The sequence below is a fragment of the Prionailurus viverrinus genome, chromosome E3 (genome assembly GCF_022837055.1).
Source record: "Prionailurus viverrinus isolate Anna chromosome E3, UM_Priviv_1.0, whole genome shotgun sequence".
In the NCBI taxonomy this organism is placed as follows: Eukaryota; Metazoa; Chordata; class Mammalia; order Carnivora; family Felidae; genus Prionailurus; species Prionailurus viverrinus.
The window spans coordinates 19646758-19671273 of NC_062576.1; the positions used below are offsets into that span (position 1 = coordinate 19646758).

Sequence of the window (24516 nt, forward strand, 5' to 3'; positions counted from 1 at the left end):
TGTGGCAGTAGTTTGTTTTCATTGCTTTATAGTAAGTCATTATCTGAAAATCTGTCCCACTGCAGACATGAGCTGCTCGGTTTTTGGTGATCATGAATTCTCTTGCAGTGGGCGTTCTCATACATGCTTTTGGGTGTACCTGTGTAGCTCTTTCTGCTGGCGTAACCTGGGTATGACGTTCCCGGGGCAGGGAAGGCATGTGATTTTATAAGTTGTGGATTTTACGTGTCGTGGAAGTTTAAACCACCGATGATGTAGCTTCACGAGGGTAGAAGAGAGACAAGGGCCTAGGCTGGGAGGGGGGTGTGTGTGTGTGGTTGGGGATTTGGAGCGAGGGTTTGGTGTGTGAGCTAGCCTTTTTCAGGGGGGCACTCGGCGCATAAAAGTAAGCGCCCCCAGTGGGTGAGGGTGAACCGCTCCTGGGTGCAGCAGGGAGGGTGGGGGTGGAGGAGGACTAGGGTTGAGGAAGTATCAGGATGTCTGGTAGAGGGGCCAGTGAGTGCAGGGCAGGAAGGACAGCACTCTCAGTTCACCAGACCTAAGAGGGGATGGGAGAGGTGATGAGATGTGGGAGGGCGAGGGGGTGGGAGAGAAGCATTCCGGGTAGGAGCGTTTCGAGATGGATCCAGAGACCTCCCGGAGGGGACCGGGAAGAAAGGATTCAGTAGATACGTTAGAGTAAGTGTAGCAGAAATGAAAGAGATGGGGAGCCAGTGCTGAGGTCACAAAGAAGGGGTCTTGGGGAAAGTGGAATGAAAATGTTTTGCAGTTTGCTCTGCCTGTGAAGTTTTTTATCTGCCCTTTATATATGACATAGAAGAAAGCTAAGTACAAGTTTTAAAGTATGCATGTCTTATGCCTACTTTTTTGGACTTGAACCCAACAAACAGTTCTGTGTTGGAGCTCTGGTTGTTTCTATGAGGTCTGTGTCCTTGGAGCAGTCTTTTTAATTGCCTTCGATTTCAGTTTCCTCACTTAAGGAGATCGACTGTGGTGGGCATCTTCACAGTCTTGCCCCTGTTCATCTTCTGTGGTCCTTTGCCTAGAATTTTAGGTGTTGGTTTTCCATTGAAATCAAAGTGGTGGTTTTGTATGTTTATATATTACATGTATATACTGGGAAAAGAAATGAATATGGTCATGAAGCAGACAACAGGCTTCTTTCTTTGTCCTTTACCCGAGGTTACTGTCAGCTGAGCTTCCTTGTCCTCTCTTGGTCTCCTGTATGAGGACCTTCCTTCCTTCCGTTCTTTTTTTTTCTCTTTCAAAACATTAAAAAAAATTTTTTAATTATTTATTTGTTTATTTTTTAATTTACATCCAAGCGAGTTAGCATACAGCGCAACAATGATTTCAGGAGTAGATTCCAGTGATTCATCCCCTATGTATAACGCCCAGTGCTCATCCCAACAGGTGTCTTCCTTATGCCCCTTCCCCATTTAGCCCATCCCCGCTCCCACAACCCCTCCAGCAACTCTGTTTGTTCCCTGTATTTAAGAGTCTCTTGTGTTTTGTCCCCCTCCCTGTTTTTATATTATTTTTGCTGCCCTTCCCTTATGTTCATCTGTTTTGGGTCTTAAATTCCTCATATGAGTGCAGTCACATGATGTTTGTCTTTCTCTAATTTTGCTTAGCATAATAATACCTTCTAGTTCCATCCGCGTAGTTGCAAATGGCAAGATTTCATTCTTTTTGATTGCCGAGTAATACTCCATGGTGTGTGTGTGTGTGTGTGTGTGTGTGTGTGTGTGTGTGTGCGTGTGTGTGTGTGTGTGTGTGCGTGTGCGCGTTCACACCACATCTTCTTTATCCATTCATCTGGAGGCCCTTCCTTTCTGGGTATGGGCTCTTGGACTATGGGAGTCAGTGTCCTTTGAGGTCCAGGAAGAAGCAGATTTGAGCATTGGGCGGAGGGGCAGGAAGCTAGAAGGTGTTCTGCGCAGTTTACTGTAGGCTGGGCTGCCTATCGTAAATGGGCAGGGTGCACTCCAGGGTCAGGAGCTGGCGGTGGTAGGGGAGTTCTTTGGGGTAAGACTTAAGAATAAGAAATGAAGTGCCCTCAAGAGACAGTTTTAAGTTCTCATCTGGTCATTAACAGTGTGATCATACTTTATCATGGTTTAATTATCTGCAAAGCTGGAAAACGTTCTTTCCTCTTGTCTAGAGGGTTTTGAGTGTACTCAGTATTTTTGCCTTTTGTTTCTAAAATTCAGAGGGGTGCCTGGCCGGCTCAGTTGGCGGAGCATCTGACTCTTGGTCTCAGGGTCGTGAGTTCGAGCCCCGTGTTGAGTATAGAGATTACTTAAAAAAATTTTCAGGGGCGCCTGGGTGGCGCAGTCGGTTAAGCGTCCGACTTCAGCCAGGTCACGATCTCGCGGTCCGTGAGTTCGAGCCCCGCGTCGGGCTCTGGGCCGATGGCTCGGAGCCTGGAGCCTGTTTCCGATTCTGTGTCTCCCTCTCTCTCTGCCCCTCCCCCGTTCATGCTCTGTCTCTCTCTGTCTCAAAAATAAATAAACGTTGGAAAAAAAAAAAAAATTTAAAAAAAAAAAATTTTCATAAGAAATTTTAGTACTGGTCATCATGTGTTGAAGGAATAGTAATAAGACAAAGGTGGTGTTAGTATCTTTCTATAAGCATCTCCTCTCTCTTGTTTCTTGTCCTACATTTTTTCTCTCACCGAAGTGTCCCACCACAGCCCCTCTGGCCACTATAGCTCAGCAGGTGTTTGCCTCCAGCGTTGCTCCCCTCGCTGTGGTGTCCCCTCTGAGCATCTGATTTCTGTCTTCCTGGTCCTCTTACTGCATCCTTAGCAGTTCCTTCTGGGCCTTGCGTTTTCATCCCGCCCCCTTTTCCTAAAACAGTGCCTGGGGTGGTGTGGCACCGGGGAACAGGGCTCTACGCCAGGAGGCTGAAGTTCCACATTCTGGTTCTCTTTCTGTTCCTTATCTTTTCATCTTGCGCAGGTGACTTTGCTTTGGAGCCTTGGTTTCGTTTCGTTTCTTTTCTTTTCTTTTCTTTTCTTTTCTTTTCTTTTCTTTCTTTTTTAATATATTTTAATTTATTTTTGAGAGAAAGACAGCACAAGCAGGGGAGGGGCAGAGAGAGGGGGAAACACAGAATCTGAAGCAGGCTCCAGGCTCTGAGCTGTCAGTACAGAGCCCGACGCGGGGCTCGAACTCACAGACTGAGATCATGACCTGAGCTGAAGTCTGACGCTTAACCGACTGAGCCACCCAGGCGCCCCCCCCAAAAGTACTTCCTGATCAGCTATGTTCTGTGGAGGAGAACATGGGTGTTTTTAAACCTAGGAAGGCCAACTGAGTGATTGACTCACAGGGAGCTCAGCAAGCTGAAGCCAGGGAAGACTCCCATCTCCTGGCTGTGCAAATTGAGTGCCTGTCTACAGGCTACTTATATTATTTCCACGTGGCTTATTGTTTTCTGTGCTTATTCTTCTGGTTCACTTCATGTCATGTACATCCTGGATTTTGCAAAGGATGAAGTGGAGACAGGAAATGGTCATTTTCTTTTCAGAGGATGGCCCTGTCAAGGTCCTGATTGTCAGTTCCAAGGCCACCCTGTGAGTTGTGAGGTTGGACTCTGCCCCAGTCTGCCCCGGAAAAAGTTAGCTTTCTGTCTCAGACTGTGTACAGAACTCCCATCTCCTGCTACCACCCAATGGGCAAATCCCACACATGCCCTTATAAGCCTCTGGATTTCCTTGTGGATCCGAGATGGAAGGAAACTGATCCAAGAAGATGATGGTCTTACTTCTTTCCCTATCTGATCCTGCCGCCCAACATTGCTTCAATGAAGCAATCACAAAACCAAAGAGCTCTTATAGGTAGCAAGAAATTCAGTGGATATAGAAGGGATTGGGGGGGTGGGGCACAAGTTGAAATTGAATATGCCTGAGAAGGACTAGACGTTGGAGAATGTAGTGCCTGGAGTTTACATGAAATAGAATCTCAAGGCTCTTGAGGAATCGGAGCACAATGAGTCAGGCACTAGACCCTACAGAGACTTGTTCTTCTCTCCTCACTTTGTCTTTGTCAACACCTGGTTAGAGGTTGCTCTTAGCCCATTGGACACCCCTCCTTCTGCAGATGAGATCATGCCTGAGAGTCAGACTTAAGCTAATTTTCAGTCTGTTATGTAGGAAGACTGCAGATGTTACTTTTCTAACTTTTAAATATGTAAACTTGTCACCTTCAGAACCATCGAAACTTACTTCTGGCTTCCTAATGATATGTAGAAGGAGCATTTACTGGGGTGGGACGGGGGTGGTAAAGGGACCTGGTTTGAATAAATCATGTCCCTGGATCTCAATTTCTTTTTCTCTAAAACAGATTTGAATGGGATGATCTGTAAGAGTCCTCCCCGTCAATCTCAGATTTAAAGATTGGTGTCTGCTTGGCTTATTTTGTAATTAAGTTTGTCCTGCATAGGATCTCCCTAATAATGATATGTTCCATGGCACCTTTGTCTTGTTAGGTTCACCAGGGCCCAGTCATGAAAACCATTTGAAAGATTGCAGTTGTGGTTACCAGGAAGTGGAGGGAATCTAGGCTTAGGGTTGTACCGTTCTGATGGAAATAAACACTGGTGGGGATGTTTCTCAGGAGGAGCTGCGTTAAGTAATTTCATTGTCTGGATTTCTTTTGCATCATAGCCTACTCATGAAGGTTACTTCTCTTGTTTGGATATCTGGACGCTCTTTCTGGACTATCTGACAAGTAAAATTAAAAGCCGTCTGGGAGACAAGGAAGCAGTTCTCAACAGGTAAACCTCAGAAATACCGATAAATAGAAATAGACATTTTTGCGTTTTTCTTGTGGCTTAAAGGGACAGCCAGGCCGTCAGACCTCTTCAGTGAAACTGGGTCACACAAGCTGGGTAGGTAGTAATGTCATTGAGCATTTTCATATATTTTTTTCCCCCTTTAAATATTTCATTTTCTTAAAACATTTTATTTTCTGATTAAAAATGTAATTTGTATAGTTCTTTAGCTGTGATAACTGTCTCAAGGGTTTGTTTTTAAGTGGCCCTTATTTTAGAGATTAAAAACTGAAGTATTTATTGGATGGATGAAATGATAGGACGTCTGGGATTTGCCTTAAAATAATCCACTGGGATAGAGGGAAAGGAGGGTTGGCCGTGTGTTGATAATTGATGTTGACCTTTATTGATGGTAACTTGGGGCTCATTATATGCTAGCTCCTTTTGTATGTGTGTGAAAATTTCCTAAATAAAGTATAGTAAATACCTGCTGTGAAAAATAAGTATTTTAAAAACTAGGAAAAGATAGAAAAATATAAAGAAAAGATATCCATAATCCCACAGTCCAGCGATAATTACTTTTGTACTTTCTATGGTATTTATTTCTATTTTATTTATTTATTTAATTAAAAAAAATGTTTATTTATTTTAGAGAGAGAGCGCGAGTAGGGGAGGGGCAGAGAGAGGGAGACACAGAATCCGAAGCTGGCTCCAGGCTCCGAGCTGTCAGCACAGAGCCAGATGCAGGGCTTGAACCCATGAACTGTGAGATCGTGACCTGAGCTGAAGTCGGATGCTTAACCGATTGATCCACCCAGGCGCCACTCTATTGCATTTTTTAAAAAACAGAAAATGGGGAAATGTTTTTCCCCTTATGTTCCTCAAGGTCATTTTTCTTGCTTGCAGGCAGAAAGTGTAGTTCCTGTCCACCATAGTTATTTAGTTAAGAAGTGAAATATTGAGCTAATGAATCTAGAACGCTTGGCACATTGCGAATGCTCGCTCAGTAGATGGCATCAGTGGTTGGTGGTGAGTGAACACCCCTTCCTAGCAATGTGCCCTGTGGGGGGCGGCGAGGAGAATCCTGGCCTGGGAAGAGATCGGACCCTCTGGAAACCCACCCTTGTATTGCTGAAGTTTTAATGAGTTTTTATAATCTTAAACTGAATATTTGCATTTCAAGTTAAAAATCTGCACTTTTGTTCCCAAACATTATTTGTGTGATTGCAAAATAGCTTGCAAGTTGCTTTGTTGTCAGGTCAGATGTGCTTTGTGGGTGTATATTCGTGTATCCGAAACTCTTACACAACAGTAGATCCTGTTTTTGGTGATTTTGCCAACTTAAAGTTAGTTATTGTGTTTTTGAATGAGATTCTTCAAAGGAAAGGTATTTTTGCCTTATTCTCTATTTTGTATGCTGAACAGTTGGGTCCTGTAGTTCCGGGACTGTGCTTGATTTTGCTATGTTTAGTGGGAGACTTGACATCTCACGCTTGTTGGAAGAATAAACTGAGGAAATGATTAATATGAAAATGCTTTTTAAAGCACAGTACAAAAGTGTTTTAGGTGTGGAGAATATGGTTCCATTGAGAAAATCTGCAGAGTGTAGTCTTAAATAGATTTTAGTATTAATCTGGCAGATTATTAGTGTTAAAGATACACTTGTGCACACCAACCTACCGACAGAAGGAGCAGTGGTATACAATTTAAATTCCTTTTCTGCTTCATGGGAGCAGTGTTACTTTTGGTCAAGTTATATGCTGATCACATTTCCTCTTGCAAAATGTGCATGTTGACCTCTCTCTCAGGATGGTTAGGATTCAAGGAAATCACATATATAACATGCCTGGCACAGTATTTAGCCTGTTTTAGGCACTCAGTAAATGGTCGCAGTGATGACTGCAACCATGATAATAAGTAGTAGAAGACGTTGCTGCCGTCGGACTGTGGTGGTGACCATGGAGTTCAGTGATCAGGGCCCCCAGGTGGCCTAAAGGCCTTTTAGTCCACCTTCAAATGTTGACCTGTCTGCCCAGGCATCTGTCATCTGATGTCACTGGGTTGTCAGGGGTGATGGCTGATCACTTTCAACACTAGGAATTTTTTTTGATGTTTATTTATTTATTTTGAGAGAGAGTGTATGAGTAAGAGAGGGAGAGGGAGAGAGAGAGGGGGGGGAGAGAGAGGGAGGGAGAGAGGGAGAGAGAGAGAGAGAGAGAGAGAGAGAGAGAGAGAGAGAGAGAGAGAATATGAATCCCAAGTGGGCTCTGTGCTGTCAACACAGAGCCCAACGATTTGGGGCTCAATCTCAAAAACCATGAGGTGAAACCTGAGCTGAAATCAAGCACAGGACGCTTAACTGACTGAGCCACCCACATGTCCCTAAGAATTTTTTTATTGATCATTTGATTATCATCCTAAATGAGGCTTTCTAATTCTTTATGACTTTTTTTAATGTTTATTTTTGAGAGAGAGAGAGACAGTGTGAGTAGGGGAGGGGCAGAGAGAGGGGGAGACACAGAATTCGAAGCAGGCTCCAGGCGCTGAGCTGTCAGCACAGAGCCCGATGCAGGGCTCGAACCCATGGACCAGACCGCGAGATCATGACCTGAGCTGAAGTTGGACTGAGCCACCCAGGTGCCCCTATGACTTTTTTTCCCCCAAACATACACTTACAACACTTTTATGCCCTTGAAAAACAAAAAAAGCCTTGAAATCTTCAAAGCTGGTCTGGGGTTTTTTGCTATTAGTTAACCATCACCAGGGAACTGTTTATTGAGCAGATATCACTTAGTATCTGGGTTACAGATTACAAAGAGGGCTGTATAAGGTAGTCCGCTGAGGGGCACAAAGAAAATAGTTGAATTTTAACGTCTATATTTTTCCGGTCACCTCTTAAACACTGTATATTTATGCAGGTGTGCGCTCAAGTCCTTAAATGAAAGTTTTGAAGTGTGGCAACCACTGTTCTAGGTTCTAAGAGAACCTGATGCGTCAGAGATGTGCTGTTTCGCAAAAGTAGTTGACAAAGACCACTGGCTACTGGTCGTGACCCACTCATTTTAACTAAAGCACGTAAATGTGATCAAATGTTTTTCGGCTGGTAAAATGCATCTGAAAGAAGTTGAGGTGCTTTTGGAATCACATTTGTGGCTTAAGCCAGAATTTCAGAAGCAGTTGATGTTGCAGGAACTCGTCAAGAATGTTTTCTTGGTGTCTTAAATGGGAAACGTAGGTGTGGTTAAGTCACTCAGTTCCTGTCCCTTGCGGTTTACAGGTTTTGCATCATCCATCACAACAAAGTGGTGTAGGCATTGTAGGCTACAAATTTAGAAGCACAAATGTACATGAGTTTATTTTTGGACCTAGGAGCTTGGAAATCGGAGCTCCTCATGTTCCTCACTCCGTGAGAATGCTCCAGAGTTTCTTGATCAGAGCTGCTGGGGACTTGGGTCCCTCTGTGCGAGGACTGTGTTCTGTAACTTAGCAGAACAAAGCCGCTGCTGGAGCTCGTGGTCCGGGTTGGCCATCTTCAGGTGGTGGTTTGGGAAGACCTGAATTTCAGTTTCCTTTTCCTCCGTTGTCCTCTGGGGAAGGTTGTGCCGACTTACAGGTTGTTGAGTAAACGAAGTGAACCGGTGCGTGTCGAGTAGCTTGGCCGACAGTAGGTGTTTGGTGAAGAACTGATTCTCTTCTGCTCGCTCCCTCTCACTCCCTTCTCTCTGTGCTTGTCACTGTGAGAGGAGCCACCTGTGTAGGAACTTCTTGCAGGAAGAGGAGGAAACCTGAAGGGAGTTAAGCAACCTCTAAAGTTCTCGAGTCATGTCCTGTGACCGCTTCGTCGTGAGAGTGCTGGCCAGGACCAGCCACAGAGCAGCCAGGGATCCCGAGTGACACCGGGTTGGACTGTAAACACATGTGGGCGAGCGTGAGAACAATTGCTGCCCTTTCCTTCCGGGTGGGTTTTCTGCTTAACAAAAAGGAAGTGCTGTTGTGACCCGTGACATTTTGATACACTAATAAAAGGTGTCAACTAGGTTTCTGTCAGGGCTCCGGTCGTTTCCTAGCTCCTAGGAAGAGAAATTCATGCTGTTGACGGCCCCAGAGAGCAAGTGAATGGGGGTCTCAGTAATTTCAAAATTGGGCCGGCATCCCACCCCTGTCCTTTGTAGCCCTCTCTCACTTGGACTTTTGTCTGTTTATTGCCTGCATTTATTCACGTTTTTGTTCATTTGTTCTTTCACCCGTCCTCTGTTTACTGAACACCTACTCTGTAGTTGTCCTAACGTGTACAGTTTTATTTAACTCAGAAGTTGGGGTGCTTCGGAATCACATTTGTGGCTCCAGTCACAGAGGTCTGTAGGTTTGTGACCGTTGCATGTTTAAACATTTAATGCTACACATTTCTCTCTGAGTACTGCTTTAGCTTCATCCAAAAAAATTTTTAAGTTTGTTTTTGAGAGAGAGAGAGATACAGAGAGAGAGAGAGAGAGAGAGAGAGAGAGAGAGAGAGAGGATGCTCAGAGAGAGAGAGGGAGGCCCAGAATCTGAAGCAGGCTCCAGGCTCTGAGCTGTCAGCACAGAGCCCGACGCGGGGCCCAAACCCATGGGCCGTGAGATCATGACCTGAGCTGAAGCTAGATGCTTAACCAAGTGAGCCATACAGGCACTCCTCACTGAAGATACTTTCTAATTTCTCTTGGGGTTTCCTCTTTGCTGTTTAACTTCCAGATATTGGAGATTCTCCATCTGTCTTGTTACCATATTCTAGTTAGCATGATCTGCAAACGTAGTTTGTGTTCTTTTTAATTTGTTAAGGTTTGTTTTATGACTTAGTTTTCTTGGTGATTGTTCATCGCGCACTTGAAAAGAGTGTGTATTCTGCTGTTGTCGGATGGGGTGTTGTGTAAATGTTGGTTAGGTCGGGTTGGCAGGTGGCATTTCTGTGTGTCCTCTGTCATGTTCAGTCAGTGGCCGGGAGAGAGGTAAGCTCTCCGTGTGTGATTGTGGGTTTACCAATGTCTCCTCTCAGCCCTTATCAGTTTTTGCTTCATTTATTTTGAGACTCTGTTGTTAGTTTCACACAAATTTAGTTTCCCTTTTCAGTATGTCTGTTTGACTCTCTGTCTTTATCTGAGGTTTTTAAGAGGTTGCTCTGGTATTACAATATGTCTACTTTTCCTTTTAACCCTTCACCACTGAGAGCGTATGTAGAAGATGCCTTGTCACCACATAGATCCTTTTGCCTCCCTTTATACTGAACTTGCCACATGTTTTATGTCTATATACGTGGACAACCCCAGCAGACAGTGTTTTATTTTTGCCTTCATCCATCATTCATATTTTAAAGATCTTAAGAGGAGAGAAATAGTCTGGAGAACACTAGAGAAATGGTATTTACCCAGACATTTGCCAATTTCTTGCTTTTGTCCTTCATTCTTAAAGTTCCAGGTTTCTTTCCTATGGTCATTTACTTACTGTATTAACAAGCTTGGGCTGTCCTGACAAAATACCACAGGCCGGGTGGCTTAAACAGCGGGAGTTTACTTCGTCACAGTTCTGGAGACTGGAAGTCCCGGCTCAAGGTGCTGGCAGGTTCACTTCCTGGTGAGGACTCTTCCTGGCTTGCAGACTCTCGCCTTCTCCGTGTCCTCATGTGGCCCTTCTGTGCTTGCACGGGAGAGCGAGTGGCACGCATGCACTCTCCCCTGTCACTTTCTCTTCATGTAAGGCCACTGTCCCGTTGGATAGGGTCCCACCCTTATGACCTCACGTAACCTCTGTTCCCATTTTATAGGCCTTATCTCCAAGTACAGTCACACGGGGGATAGGGCTTCAACATAAGAATTTCCAGTGGACCCAGTTCAATTCAGTGCCTAGCACCTCCTGCCCGAAGAACATTACGGAGGATGGTTATACCAGCTGCCTTAAAAAAAAGTCTTCGATAATTCCAGGGTACTGGCATCTTGAGGTTGGCTTCTGTTGATCGTCTTTCCCTTGATTAATGGTCAGTGTCTCCTCATTCTTTGTATGCTGACTAGTATCTCGAATGCTTTTACCTCTTTATGTGAACCAGCCTCAGGCATGGCTTCCGTCACCACGGTCACCTTATGCTCAGAGATGCTGCATGTAGAGACCTCGCACCCGCAACGCAGGTAGCAGGAATGAGAAGCGGAGAGTTGGACAAAAGGCTCTTGTCCGGAGGCTCTGCCCTGTGACTCCTCTTAGCATGTCCTCGACCACTGCCATCTGCGAGGGAGGCTGGGAAATGTGGTCTTCCACTTGGCCTCAGCGCCCAGTGTTGTCTTGCTGAGGAGGAAAGGAAGAACGGGTCTTGTGTAGGGAGCCGGAGTCTGCCACACCCGAATACTCTGCCCACCTTCACCAGCCACTTGGGGAGAGCAGTTGCTACCTGAGTGTGTTTAGCCTGGTTCGTGGTTGGGGTCCGTTTTCTATGGGATAAGCTTTTTTTGCAGCCAGAGCTGCTAACCGCCGGTAGGGGTTTAGGTCTAATTTAGGGTAATTCTGTGCATTTTACAAAGTCTTTAAAGTCCCTTTTGAGCTCAGCAGGACAACTTGTAGATGACGGGTTTCATCTGTCCTCTGGTCTGAAGTGGATTTTCTTTCCTAGCAAAATTGTGAAAATGCACTGGTCCATCGTAGTGATTTATAGCATAAAACTTGTGTAACTAACTTTAGGAATTTATGTCTGAGCAAATGGCAAATATAAGCTCCAGGCTTAAGTGTTTGATCTTACCTTTCTCTGAAGTCGACTGAAATAGGATTTTGAGTCTGCTGGCAATTCTTCCCACAGACGTTGCCTATTTTGTGAGTGATCTTCCCTGCCAGCGTTAGTTTCTGGGCGGCCTTGCTTGGTTGCCCATCCAGCCTGGGTTGTTAAGTCATTTGCAAACACTGCGGGGAGGGGTGGTCAGTGTTTCTGTCTTAGTGAAAAAAAGAACTCTTGTGCCCACCAGACTCTGCAGTGTGACAGCATGGGAGGATTTCCAAGTAGTCTCGAGACTGTGTACAGAGTTGTTACAAGGGTTGTAGCAGACTAGATGGACTGACTGTATTTGATCTTGGCGCTGGATTCCTTTTAGCTGTGGTTAGCTTGTCTGGTACTCACCTGTGTTGGATTAGATGGTTCATTAGGTAGAGTCCTGTCAGGAGAACGGACACCACACTTAATTGTTTTAAGAATTCGGTGTAAGAGATTGATGAAACCGGTGTTGGAGGGCCGGAAGAGCAAGAAGGAGACACCAAGATTCAGCAGATGAGAACGACGGGGGGCAGCCCACCCCCAGGGCTGAAGGAAAAGAGTGGAGCTGTTCAAATCTGGATCGCAGGGATGGGCCCCGTGCAGCTCAGGTCTCTGAAGAGAGGGCACCCAGGAGCTCGGCCAGGCAGCGGGGTGGAGGCTTGGAGCTGGTGCTCACTCCTGAGAGGACGGGGCGCGACCTGGCTGCTGCTGGCACCTCCGAGAGTGCATGCGGCTGGCTGTAGGAATGTGAAAGCTGAAAGTAGGACCAGTTCTTACCTCCACGTGACCGTCACTGGGGTGATACTTCCAGGGCAGCGAGCCCACCAGGAGAATGGCATCCCTGTGCTCCTGCTGCCTCTTGGTCTTCCTCCAGCGCCCCTGCTGCAGAGCCTCCAGGCAGAGGAGAGGTGTGCTCTGTGCAGCCTGGGCCCCGACGTCACAAAGCGTGCGGCTGGATCGGCGCCCGACGCCTGGCGTGAGTGCCCGGCTTTGTGAGTGGGAGCAGTCCCTGAGCCTGTCTTGGAAGCGTTTCGGGACAGACATTTAGGCTTTGGGATTTGTTCTTGAAAATTAGGGTTTGGTGGCCCTTGGGTGCGACTGCTGCATGTAACTTGGTGTTTCCGGAGGTAGGCTGTCATCACACGTGGGAAATAGCCAGGCCTGGAGCTTTAGGTGTTTCTTTGAGAAGGGGCAGGGTTCCTCCAGACCTTTTCCATTTCTTCCTTTAGGTTTTAAGTGTTCTGACTGAAGGTTTTGGGGGACTGAGCGGAGCAGGCTCGAAGACCATTGTTGGTTTATGCATAGAGAGGAGGGCATAGGATGTTGAGTTAGGGAGCCCCAGGTTCAAATCACCTAGCTTGGTGACCATGGGCAGTCTGTCTAACTTTTGTTAACTCTGGTTTCCTTGTCGGAGAAACACCAATAATATACCTACCTCTCACAGATGTTAAAAGGATTGAATCATGGAGTTGAACCTTCTATTGAATCGGTGTAAATTGATATTTATATATCATTACTTATAATCCCTCGGGCACCCGTTGAGAAAATAACTCAAGAGTATATGGTGAAAAGAATGCCAGGGGAGTGAAAAGAAGTGTCTGTTTAACACAAAAGAAGGCATTAATGGAGGAGCTGAACAAAAGATACTGGCAGAAGTCCTTCCTTACCAGTAATTACATTAAACGTAAAGAATATAACTTCTCTAGTTTAAAAAGCAGTGATTAGCAGAATGGATTGAAAACACATGATCCCACTACATGTTGTCTATAAATAGAGACTCACTTCGGTTTCAAAGACACAAACAGGTTGAAAGTAAAAGGATAGAAAAAGCTATTCCATGTAGACAGTAACCAAAAGAGATTCAGGGCAGCTATGCTAGTGTCAGAATAGACTTTAGGACAAGAGTGGCTGCCGGGGACAAAGGACATCGTCTAATGATAAAGGGTCCATCCGCCAAGAAGGTGTCTGGAACATAGCAAAATAAAGAAATACCCCTGCCACCGTTCCACTCTCACATATGCACTTGCCAGCCCGTAAGCTAAATCTAGTTCAGATACTGCTTGTATATGGTAATCCAGCAGGGGCGCTATTCTTCTTCAGAGTGTAGGAGGCCTTTTCAAAACCCAGGCTAAAAGCCTGCTGTCACCTGTTGTTGAATTTCTCCCTGCCGCATAGGTACGAAGACGCTCTAGTCCTCTTGCTCACGGAGGTGTTGAATCGAATCCAGTTCAGATACAACCAGGCCCAGTTGGAGGAGCTGGATGACGAGACTCTGGATGATGATGTAAGCGGCGTGGCCTAATCAACCGTAGTCATTGTCATTTTCGGTGTGAGTCCAAACGGAGACTTGGAATCTGTAAGCTCTCTGCTCTGGAGCCAGAGTAGTCTTACAGTTTGAATTGTGTGTTTGAACTTTACAGTTGACCTTGACCAGTGTGGGGCCTAGGGGTGCTGACGACCTGTGCAGTCGAAAATCCCAAGTATAACTTTTGGCTCCCCTAAAACTTAGCTGCTAACAGCCTGACTGTTCACCGGAAGTCTTATCGACAGTCGATGAACACATATTTTGTATGTTACATGAGTTCTATACCATATTCTTACCATAACGTTAGCTGGAGAAAAGAAAACGTCATGAAGAAAATGGTAAGAGCAAATACGTTTCCAGAGCTGTACTATGTTTGTTGAAACAAAAAATCCTGTGTAAGTGAACATGCCCAGTTTAAACCTGTGTCATTCAAGGGCCAGCTATATATCCTGCTCGTCTTTTGGGGTTTGTTAATTGTAAAAAGAAGTTGACAGACGTTTTTACCTGTATGAACTAGGGAGATAAGTAGAGACACCATATGCACAGTGAGAAATGGTTGAGCAAGGGCTCTGTATCGCCTTGCACCCACACCTCTGCTCCCCACTCCGGGCAACGAATAAAAGCTAGCTAGATGCGGGGTGAGGGATAGGGCATAAAGAGCTCCTGAAATGGTAAGGCTAGGATGAAAAGAAGTCTCTTTTGAGTGTATTTTGTCAATCAGTATCTTGAAATCAATCTTGAATTTATTGACACTCGTGTGCCCAACATGGGTAAGGCAAATGTGTTGGAGGACACAATTCCCATGTTCCTTTTTCTTAAGCACCATGCACTTTAGAATTTTCAGGTCACTGGTAGGGCTCTCAAAATAACTGACCGTGGCATGGCTGAGACCTTGAGGGTGGCCGTGTTTGGGTTAGAAAGAGCCTTGTACTTGGAACTCAGAGGCCTGGGTTTGAATCTCTGAAACCTTGGGCCACAAGGAGATAGAAGTCTGGGCCTTAGATTTCTCTGAGCTTAACTTTCTCCTCTCCCAAAAGGGGAGCGATGTGGCTGACTGGCCTGTGCTGACGGTTACATGACGGTAATGTGTGGAAGGGCTGGCTGCATGCCTGCCACGTCGTGGGTGCTCGGTAAACTTTAGCTTCACTTCTTGTTAGCTGCACAATTTAGTTCAGTGCTGCTCACGTTGGAGCATGGGTAAAAATCGTTGGGACAGCTTGTTAAACAGACTTTGATTTAGGGGTGGGGGCCACAGAATCTACGTTTCCTACAAGGCCGTGGGAGATGCTGGTGCTGCCGTGTCTGTGGACCGTACTTTGAGTGGCACTGATGCAGTCCGTTCTACTGCTAGGGACCTAGTAATGCACTGTTTCAGAAGGTAATGAACGAGCGACCGGTTCCTATAGCTGCGTTCTCATAGAGGGGCCTTGAGCATTTCACCAGTGGCTTTTTAAAATCTCTGTGTCCCTGTGACCGTAGGGGGAAGAAGTAGGTCATTCTCGCTGGATCATGTGCTGAGGAAACAGCTTTTTAGGAAACGAATTCATTGGATTAAAAAAAAGATTCCAGGTTGGCCTTTTTAAAGTACCAAATGACCTGGTTCCGTCGTTTGCCACTTCTTCAAGATTTTATGTCCGAGAGTGGACTTGAGGTTGAGGCTCGATGGGCAGGGAAGATGACAGGACTGCCTTTCCGGGAGAGCTGATCCTTCTGTGTTTCCCCCACAGCAGCAGACAGAGTGGCAGCGGTACTTACGCCAGAGCTTGGAGGTAGTGGCCAAAGTGATGGAGCTCCTTCCCACACACGCCTTCTCGACACTGGTAACTCACCATCGGGAGGGGAACGAAGAGCCTGATTCTCTCCCTGCACATGTAGCACGAGTAGTAAGGCTTTTTTGCTCACCAGTATTTTAAAATATATAGGTCTACGTTTTAAACAAAGAATAATGATGACCACCACCGACCCTCAAAGTTTAACAAATGCTAACATGTCCCCAAATATGTTAAATCCGCTTGTGGAAGCCCTGTTTTTCTTCCTGAACTCTCACATGTAATATGAGTTTTACTAATGCCTTCAGGCCTGCATCAGTAGCTCAGAAACGACCAGGCCACGCAGAGGACTTCCTGCTAAAGATCGCATTGCTGCAAAGTGAGCCTTTGTAAAGCCCGTCGCTAGCACTCTGCGTATATTCATGTGCTAGAATCTTAGTCATAAGGACCGCTTTCCTTCACTCAGTGGTGCTTGTTATTTGGGGAGATTTCATTAAGCCTATCTCTTCTTCAAGGACAAGATGATTTGGGGGAGGGGGGTCTTGTGTTCTCTTGTAGACAGTTCTGTTGTGTTTCGCCATCTGCCTTTCGTAGGGACCTGTCACATTGAAGTCTGATCTTTGTCCTAACGGTGAGTTAGCAGCTTTAGAAAGAAAAGATACTGATCGCTCTGGTTATGAGGGTCCTGTCTGCCAAATGAGTAAGGGAATCAGACTTCTAAAAAATTGGGCCTGTCTTTTCACTCTGCCATGCACTTAAATTAAAGGCAGATTATCTGACAGTTCTTTCCAGAATAGGATTTCCCTTGGATTTGAAGGGAGATAGGTTCCGTCTTTAAGCTCTAGAAGGTGTAGATCATTTGGGGTTTGGCGTCCTCTTTTAGGAACCGTAATAGTCAAACCCAGCATCCGTTGCTTTGTTTAGAAAAGAGTTATCTACCTGATAAGTTGTTGGTTTTTTTGTTTTTTTTTTGTTTTTTTCTTTTCTGATTCCGAACATTAATTGGTGGTGTGAATTGTAGAAATTGTTGAAGGCAGGGCACTGAAGGGAGCCACTCCTTAGCTGGCAGTAAAGGTTCTCCGAGAAAAGGGTATTTTTAATCTGATGCCCCTCCCCACCCCCCATAGATCTTGTAATGTTTTAACGTTAAAATGCTGTTAAAAGTTGGACTTATGTTTGTTTTTTTTTTTTAATCTTTGTTTTTTTGTTTTCAGTTCCCAGTTCTTCAGGACAATTTAGAAGTTTATCTGGGTTTACAGCAGTTTATAGTTACTTCAGGGTCAGGTAAACTGGTTTTTATTTTCTAATTTAACCGACGTTAAGAAAACTACCGGGCTAATATTTAATTATTGCCTTCTTTGCTGTCGCAACATGATTTCTCCACTGCCACCTCCCCGCCGCTCTGTCTCTCCCCACTTCTAAACGGAAAACTTTCTTAAAGAATCAATGACAAAAAGGAACCGTGGGGGAGGTAAAGGATGAGGCTGTGACAGTGCATCCCGAACAGGTGTTTCAGTGAGAAAGAAGCAGCTGATTTGGAGCAAAGAGGGGGGACTTAGAGGGGGAAAAAGAAACAAAAACCCAGCAATTAGGCTATTTCCTTATGTCTTTGAAACCAGCAAGCGCACTAGGGAAAAATGGCTTTGGGCTTTGCTGCCGTGTGCTCTTTCCTCCCTGGTGTTAAGCAGTAAGAGGACCCAGGAGCGGCTCTGGAGTCGGCCGACCTGTGTGGGAACACGCCGACAGCTCGTGGCTGTTAGCTCTCCTCCCGTAGCTGGCCCGCGGGAGGCCTGGCTGCAGCTGGCTGGGAAGACTTTGGGCTGCCCTTGGTAGGTGGCTTCACTCACCTGCTTGGGGTTTAGGGTCAGCAGTTTTTGGCTGTTTGGTTGATAACAGTAACAGCTTCCCTGTGTAGAACACACGTCACACGCCAGGCACTGTATTCTTTGCCTACGCTGTCTTTAACTCTCTCACCTGTCCTGGTCTCCTATTTTATGGAAGAGGAAATGGGTGTCCAGAGATGTCACTTTGTCCCAAGATGGTATAATAGGGAAGGATTAGAAAGTTGAATGAACTAAAATCTGCCGTCCATTTTTTGCTAGCTAGTTGAAAACACCAAAAACTTCTTCTTGTGCCTACAAATGCACCCATGCTTCCCCGTATCCCTCCAGCCTCCCCCATCTTCTTCCCAGTGTTTTCCTTCCAGGAGTCCTGCCTGGCCCCGGCCCCCAGCCCCTCTGCTGTGTAATTGTCTCAGCCCGGCACAGAGCCGCTCAGGGTAGAGACCATCTCCTGGGCGAGCTTGTTATTCATGGCAGAGCCTCCACGAGAGGCTCTGTCTGGGGCTGCCCTTCTTGGTGGCCTGTGACGGTTTGTTTCCATGACTGTATTATTAGCTTCTAAATAATCCGCTGGGCCCCAGGAGGTTGATGGGACTTGGCATGCCCCTAAGTTTGTAGATAGGTTAAGAACAGCTTACAAAGAACTTTAAAAAGATCACTTTTCAAAGCAAACATGCCTGTAAAATATGCTGTCAACATTAACAAAAATCATTTGACTGTATAAATGCTACACACGTTTCCAGCATCCATTCTTGGGGAAAATTGTACCCTGGTGGTCTCTCCCTCAGGGCCACTCATCAAATTAGAATGTACTCAGCATGCTAAAGACCTGGTCTTGATCTTATTCTCGATCTTTTAAGAAATTGAGCATGTACTCCTCCACCCCCCCAAATAGACCCCTACATAGAGCTTACATTGAGTCTGTCTTGAGGAGAAAAATCTGAGCGACCCCTAAATCCTTTTTCTGAGACATACTGGTAACTTAGAGTTTCTCATCCAAGAAGGATAATCTGATTTATTTTTCCCTGAATGAAATATCATATACCTGTTCTCACTGAAGCCCGTTTACTGGCGGTTTCCCAGTGTGCCTGGCCTTTCCAGATCGTTTATAAATCTCATCCCTAGCACTGCTCCTTGGTGCATACTCCTCTCAGGCCGGAGAAATACTTACTGTTTTAAAACGATCTCTCTTATTCGTGACGAAGCATTCCCCCATCCCTTGGTGGCTCCAAAGCCAAGTTTCCAATGCAAAGCCTATTAAAAAATGGAAACTCTGAATACATTTTGTTCCCTGGTTCCCATGGCCATCTAACCTCTCAAATAACCTCCATGCTGGATTAGCAGCCTTCCTGCCTCTTAACAGAAACTGTGGCATCTTCCTCTGAGAGGGTGGCCCCTCCATTCATGTGCTTTACTTCTCACCAGCTTTTAATTCTCGAATCTCCCCTGGAGGCTGTATGGACGGGAGACTGACTGTTTACACCTGCTGCCGATCTTCCTGCCTCTGCTTCCTCATTAGGACGGAGACAAGGCCTGAGGTCGCTGTGGCACCTCAGTGGCTGTGTGCGGGTCTTGCCCCTGGGAGGTCATCCTTCGCCCACATTGCCTATCTTTCTCAACCGTCTGTGGTTTGAAAGATCCCGTCTTTGGTTGTTGTGTCTCTTCTGTTCTTTGTTCTGCTTGGCTTCATTTATGACCTACTTGTTCTCTCAGAGTAGAATTCCTCAAATGGGGATTTCCACATCTCTACCTCCGCAGCCCCCCCAACAAAAGAAGACTGAGTTATATTTAACATGAAGATGTTTTTCCCCCCCGGGCATTGATTTGCCAGGGAGCCGTCCTTTGGACGTGGTAAAAAGCGCATGCACCTAGATGGCCTCAGGGCGACTTGCTTGATGGAAGATCGCGCTTCAGTGTGGCTGCGATGTTTTCTGTCCCGCAAACCTCCATGTGGCAGTGCTGTCCTTCTGAGGGTTCCCCTTTGCGGCTGTTCTTTGCTATTAGGCGGACATCTAAGCCTTAGCCAAATAGGAGGAGAAGGGGGTGGTTCTGAACGGCTTTCTCAGTGGGAACTCAGGTGATTGCTTGCAGCATTTGGTGCTGCTGGCGGTGTGAAGGTTCTAGGCTCGGGGGTGGGCGCAGAGATTTTAATTTGGGGTGCCCCCTGCCTGTGTGCTTATCTGTCTTGCAGACAGTAGGCAAGCAGCAGTCACAGTTTGCATTGACACGTGCTGTAGATGGTACGTGTGTCTTCAGTTGAATTATACGGAAATGCAGTTTTGTTCTGTCAGAAGTGGACACATATCAGCAGTTTCTTATGGTTCAAACTGATAGTTTAAAATCACAGCGGTCCTAAGCTGGTTTTCATTCCAAGTACTGCTCTTTGACAAATTCGGGCAGGTTTAGAAGGGAACGAGCAGGATGGCAGGGATTCTCAGCCAGAGGGTGACACGGGAAATGAAGGGATGCAGGGGTGTATTTGAGCCGAGAGGAGAGTCTCTGTCTTTGCCTCTCCCCAAGGCTGCCATTCGTAAGCAGGCCTAGGCTCGTTTTGTGTTCTTCCCTCGGGGTGGGACCAGGGGTGCCAATAAGGAATTGTGGGGGGAGGGACACTTTTTCTCTGTCGTTTCTGGCCAAGCTGTTTAAACATGGAGGACTCCCCGAAGAGGCTTGTGGGGAGAGGCTGGGAGGAGGCCCCGCACCGGCTGTAGCCGGGTGGACTCAGGAGCAGGCGGGGAGGCCTGCTCACGATGACTCCAGGGCTGTTAGGACCCAGACGCCAATGGAAACCCGATTTAGGGTGGTATCTTGGTTTGGTTTTTGTTTCCCTTCATGTTTTAAACTGTTCAAGAACCTCGTTCTTGGGTAAACCTAAGGGCACAAGAAGTTGGGAAGCAGTCGGCAGGGTGGAGAGCCTCGTGGGCGAGGGCGAGGCGATGAAGGTGCGCGGGCGGCGAGTGCGGAGTCAGAATCTGTCCTCGCTGCCCCGGGGAGAGAAAGGCTGGTCTCTTTTCGGCCGACACTAGCAGCACCGCACCCAGTTCCAGGGCAGATTTTTCTTAAGGCTTTGTTTCCCACAGCCCTAAAGCTTGGTGTGCAAAGGAAAACAGGTTTTAGTTTACCCTGGGAGTCAGTTATATAGCTGTAAGCCTGAAAATCCTTGACGTTCAGAAAGTGCGTGATTGTGGTGCTTTTGTTAGCTGGGAGAGGAGGAGAGGCAGTGTTGTCTCTCGCGTGATCAAAAATACCTCTTGGTTCTCTCTGTTTTGTGGGCTCATCTGGCTGGCGTGGGGTGGTCGTCCTCTTGCTCTGACTAGAGGAGCTGGCTCACTCTAGGTCACTTAGGCCCCCACCCCAGTGACCTTGGCAGGGTGCCTGCAGGCCGCGAATCCCACCGCTTGGTGTTTTCCTCACTGAGGCACTCCTCTCTGTGCGGGGCTGGGGGTGGAGGACCAGGTGAGGAAGGCGGGGGTGGGCCAAAGCTGGCCTTTGTCACCGGCTCTGTCCCTGTAAAGACCTTCCTTGATTTGACCTTCCTTGACCTTCCTTTTGTCCTCCTGCTCCTGGGGATGTGACCCACACCTTTTTCCAAACCCATGCCTACCCTTGGGGGCTGTCACAGGTCTGTTTCTAGCCTCATCACGTGGAAGCCGGCGTAGGATCCGAGGCATCAAACTTGCCGCTTCATCCGGCAATTTCTTAGGTGTGCAGCCTTTGCTGTTTGTCTCGCCACAGGTGTTGTTTATCCATAATCACATTTAAATAATCAGGGGAACATTCCCAAGGGCAGTACGAGGACCTCAAGCTCCCCAAGCCTCCCTGTACTGCTCTAGTTTGCTCTGTATTCAGCCGTATCTAATTCATTCGTTCGTTGTGGTCACTTCTTCCGTACCAGGCGCTGTGCAGAGTGTTGGCCACAGCCCCTCCCCGTGAAGGAGTTCATGGTCAGTGAGGAGACTTGTAGCTCATTAGTTTATCTGCATGTGTACTTGAGGTGCCCTGGAGGGGGATGCAGGAAAGGAGGGAAGCACATTCCTTCTGTCGGGCAATGTGGAGAGAAGGTCTCCCAGAAGACGTGGTGGTTATATGAATCTGGAGAAGAGCATACAGGGCGTGAGTGGTCAGGGATGCAGTGGACAGTCCGGGCAGGGACCTGAGGCACTGGGGGTTAACAGTGGGTCCGGGTGAGGTATTGGAACGGGGGGGTGGGGGTGGGGAGGCAGTGAGGTCACGAGAGCCCTGGTGTTGATGGAGGCGGGGGGAGGGGGGAGTGGTCCGGGTTCTCCTTCCTTAACTGGAAGAGCCCCAGGGGGTTTGACACTCGCTTAAGGGGAGCTGCATCTGTAGGTCTGGGTTCTAGGAAGACGCTTGTGGGACACCACGGGAGCAGGGTTGCCCTTAGCCAGTTCCTCTCTTCTAACGGAGTAAACCCCTGAAATTGCCGCAGGAAGGGGCTGGTATCTAGGGAGGGGTAGGATTTGTAGGTGCCCTGTGGGCAGGGAGGGGGCTCTGGAGGAGGAGAACTCTGTCCAACTCAGAGCGCCCTCTCCTGGCTTGGCTCTTCTCACTGTCTTTTGTGGACCTTTGTGGGGAGAGGGGTCTGCAAGGCAAAGAGATGGGCTGAATTGAAGATGTTTTTGTCCTTCATCTTTGCACCTAAATCACTTGGCTTGAAGAAACCGTATGGAAAAGTAAGAAAGTCTCAGGCCGTAGAAAATCACAAGTTTTTTGTTACACCTGTTTCTTAAAACATGGAAGGATGCTTCATAGTTCATTCTAACTTTGCCTTTACACTAGTGAATTTAATGGGAGCATTATTTTCCTCTTTAAGAAACCAGACTCGGAAGGGTTTGCTGAGGCCCGGAGCCAGCGGGTAGCAGGGCACCTGTCTTGTGAATCCAGGCCCCGTGCCTTTATTCTAGACCGTGCTACCCGCAGACCTTCTGGGGTGGAGTGCCAGCTACCCCCGGTTCTTTGAACAGGGGTGAATCCTGTCAGCCCAGGGAGATTCCATTCTGTGTGACAGGCCACGTGCAGAAGGCAGGCAGGTTTGCAGCTGTAGAGGCTTAGCCTGGTTCTGCCCCAGAAATAGGACCCGCATTGGGCGGGTGGCTGGGCCTCCCTGTGTGGGTTTCCTTGGGTGCAAAATTGGAGGTGTCACTACCTCAGGGTCACAAGAGGAATGACGTCAGGTGCTCCGTCCATGTTGGCACACCAGGCCGTGTGTCCCTCTTGTCTGCGCTCGCTGTCCCTCTCTCTGGCCCCGGGGTGCGTGTGGGTACAGGTTGACGTGGAGGACTGGGCCCATCTTCCCAGCTCGTGTCTGGGAAGCAGCCTGTGAGTTGCTGTGTTTCAACAACTGGTTTTGCTAAATGTAGCTTGCCTGTAGGAGCTGTTGTCCGTAGTGGTAACTAAACGCGTCCTTCCCGTGGAAAACCGCCTGCGGTGTTACGTTCCAGGCCACAGGTTGAACATCACAGCGGAGAATGACTGCCGGCGACTGCACTGTTCCCTGAGAGACCTGAGTTCCCTCCTGCAGGCGGTGGGCCGGCTGGCCGAGTACTTCATCGGAGACGTGTTTGCGGCGCGGTTCAGCGACGCCCTCACCGTCGTGGAGAGGTAGGCCAGAGTGACGTCACGGCGCCGCTCCTTCTTGCGTGAGGGCGGCGTGCTGCCGGCTGTAAGGCGGACGCGGAGCGGCCACCGGACCCCTCTGGACTTCAGGTCCCTCGCTGTGACATGGAGGGGACCTGGTGCCTTGTAGCTTCTTGTGAGAGTTCACGAGATATGGCACTTAGCTCAGCGGCCGGGGGTTAGCAGCCTGTACACGTAGGCCGTTCACTTCATTGCAGATTGGGTCTGTGGATGAGAAGGCAGGGTTAGTCCCGGAAGAAGCCACGTGGGGTCAGTCTTCTGTCTCTGCCCACAGGTGAAGAGACACCGGGAAAGCCCTGGGAGTGGAAGGACAAACAGGTAGTCCGTCGGCATCTGACAGCCAGGTGCTAGAGGTGGGACTTTTTCCAGCCCTGGGAGGGTCCTGAGGAGTTGAAGCTTGACCGGAGAGGTGGCTCCCAACCTCTCCACCACCAGGCTTCTGTCATTACCCCTCCCCTCGGGTCCCTCCTCGGGTTTATGGCTGCGTGTGTTGAGGACCGCTCCTGGCTGCCCCATTCTCCCTGCGCCCCTCCCACGAACTCAGGCACTTAACCAGTCAGATGCTTCAATGTGTTTGGAGGTTCAGACTGTTTCAGGGTAACCGGTGGATTGATTAGATCAAAATTGGGCAGATGTGGGTCCAGCCCACAGTTGAGCCACCGGACTCTTTCACCGGCCCACTCGCCGTATCATTGATAACACGCCAAGCGAAACCAAGCCCCAAGCCTGGTGACTTGCGCACCAGAGTCGTCTTTAACTGTTTACTCTTAGCTTAAAAGCAGAGAAAACAAAGAGTTTTGAATCAATCTTTAAAAGCCAGATTAATATCAATAAATAGTAAAAGTAGCACGTGGTAGGAAACTTTCAAAGTGGTTTTGCACGTATCATTTCATTCTTTACTTTGGGGGATGGGGATGTCACGTTCCCTGTGAGCCAACCGTGGCCCAGAGATGGTGAGTGCCTCTCTTCAGGCCACACTTCACAAGAGGGAGCATATGGGTTTTTGACCATCTTCCTGAGTCCAGATGCTGTGCTCTCGCCACACCACAGAGCTGTAACCTCCAGCATCCTCCTTCCTCGCCGTCCTGGGTGAGGCCTGTTCCCATTCCACTGACGGTTAGCGGAATGGGACGCGTTCTTCCTCCTTGAAATCTGTATCTTTTCAGAGTTCAGAGTTCCTGCGTCATTAGCTCATAGGTCCTTATATATACGTCTTTCTGCACTGCTTTTAGGTTTGAGGCTCAGTACTTACAGGTACTTTGCAGTCTTGTCTTCATTCAGAATAAAGTGTGAGAGAAGGCTCCTTGTTACGACTATTTGATCTTCATAGCTGGTGTGATTAGCCGGCTTTTCACTCAGGCTCCACACAATAAACTTCCTAGCTAAACTGCTGCACGTAGAAAT

The 24516-nt window shown here is 47.5% G+C and overlaps 1 protein-coding gene across 7 annotated transcripts in view; it reads left to right on the forward strand.

Annotated features, from left to right (window-relative positions):
• The window catches only part of XPO6 (exportin 6), a 104589-nt gene that overhangs the window by 58593 nt on the left and 21480 nt on the right, over positions 1–24516 (forward strand). For 2 of the 7 annotated variants that reach the window (XM_047839391.1, XM_047839393.1), the window contains exons 9-13: positions 4673–4782; positions 13718–13826; positions 15575–15730; positions 16831–16900; positions 22917–23076. In XM_047839391.1, the coding sequence (XP_047695347.1) occupies positions 4673–4782; positions 13718–13826; positions 15575–15730; positions 16831–16900; positions 22917–23076 (605 nt within the window). The remainder of the gene's footprint in view (positions 1–4672; positions 4783–13717; positions 13827–15574; positions 15731–16830; positions 16901–22916; positions 23077–24516) is intronic. The other 5 variants (XM_047839394.1, XM_047839397.1, XM_047839396.1 and 2 more) reach the window with 3 other exon arrangements.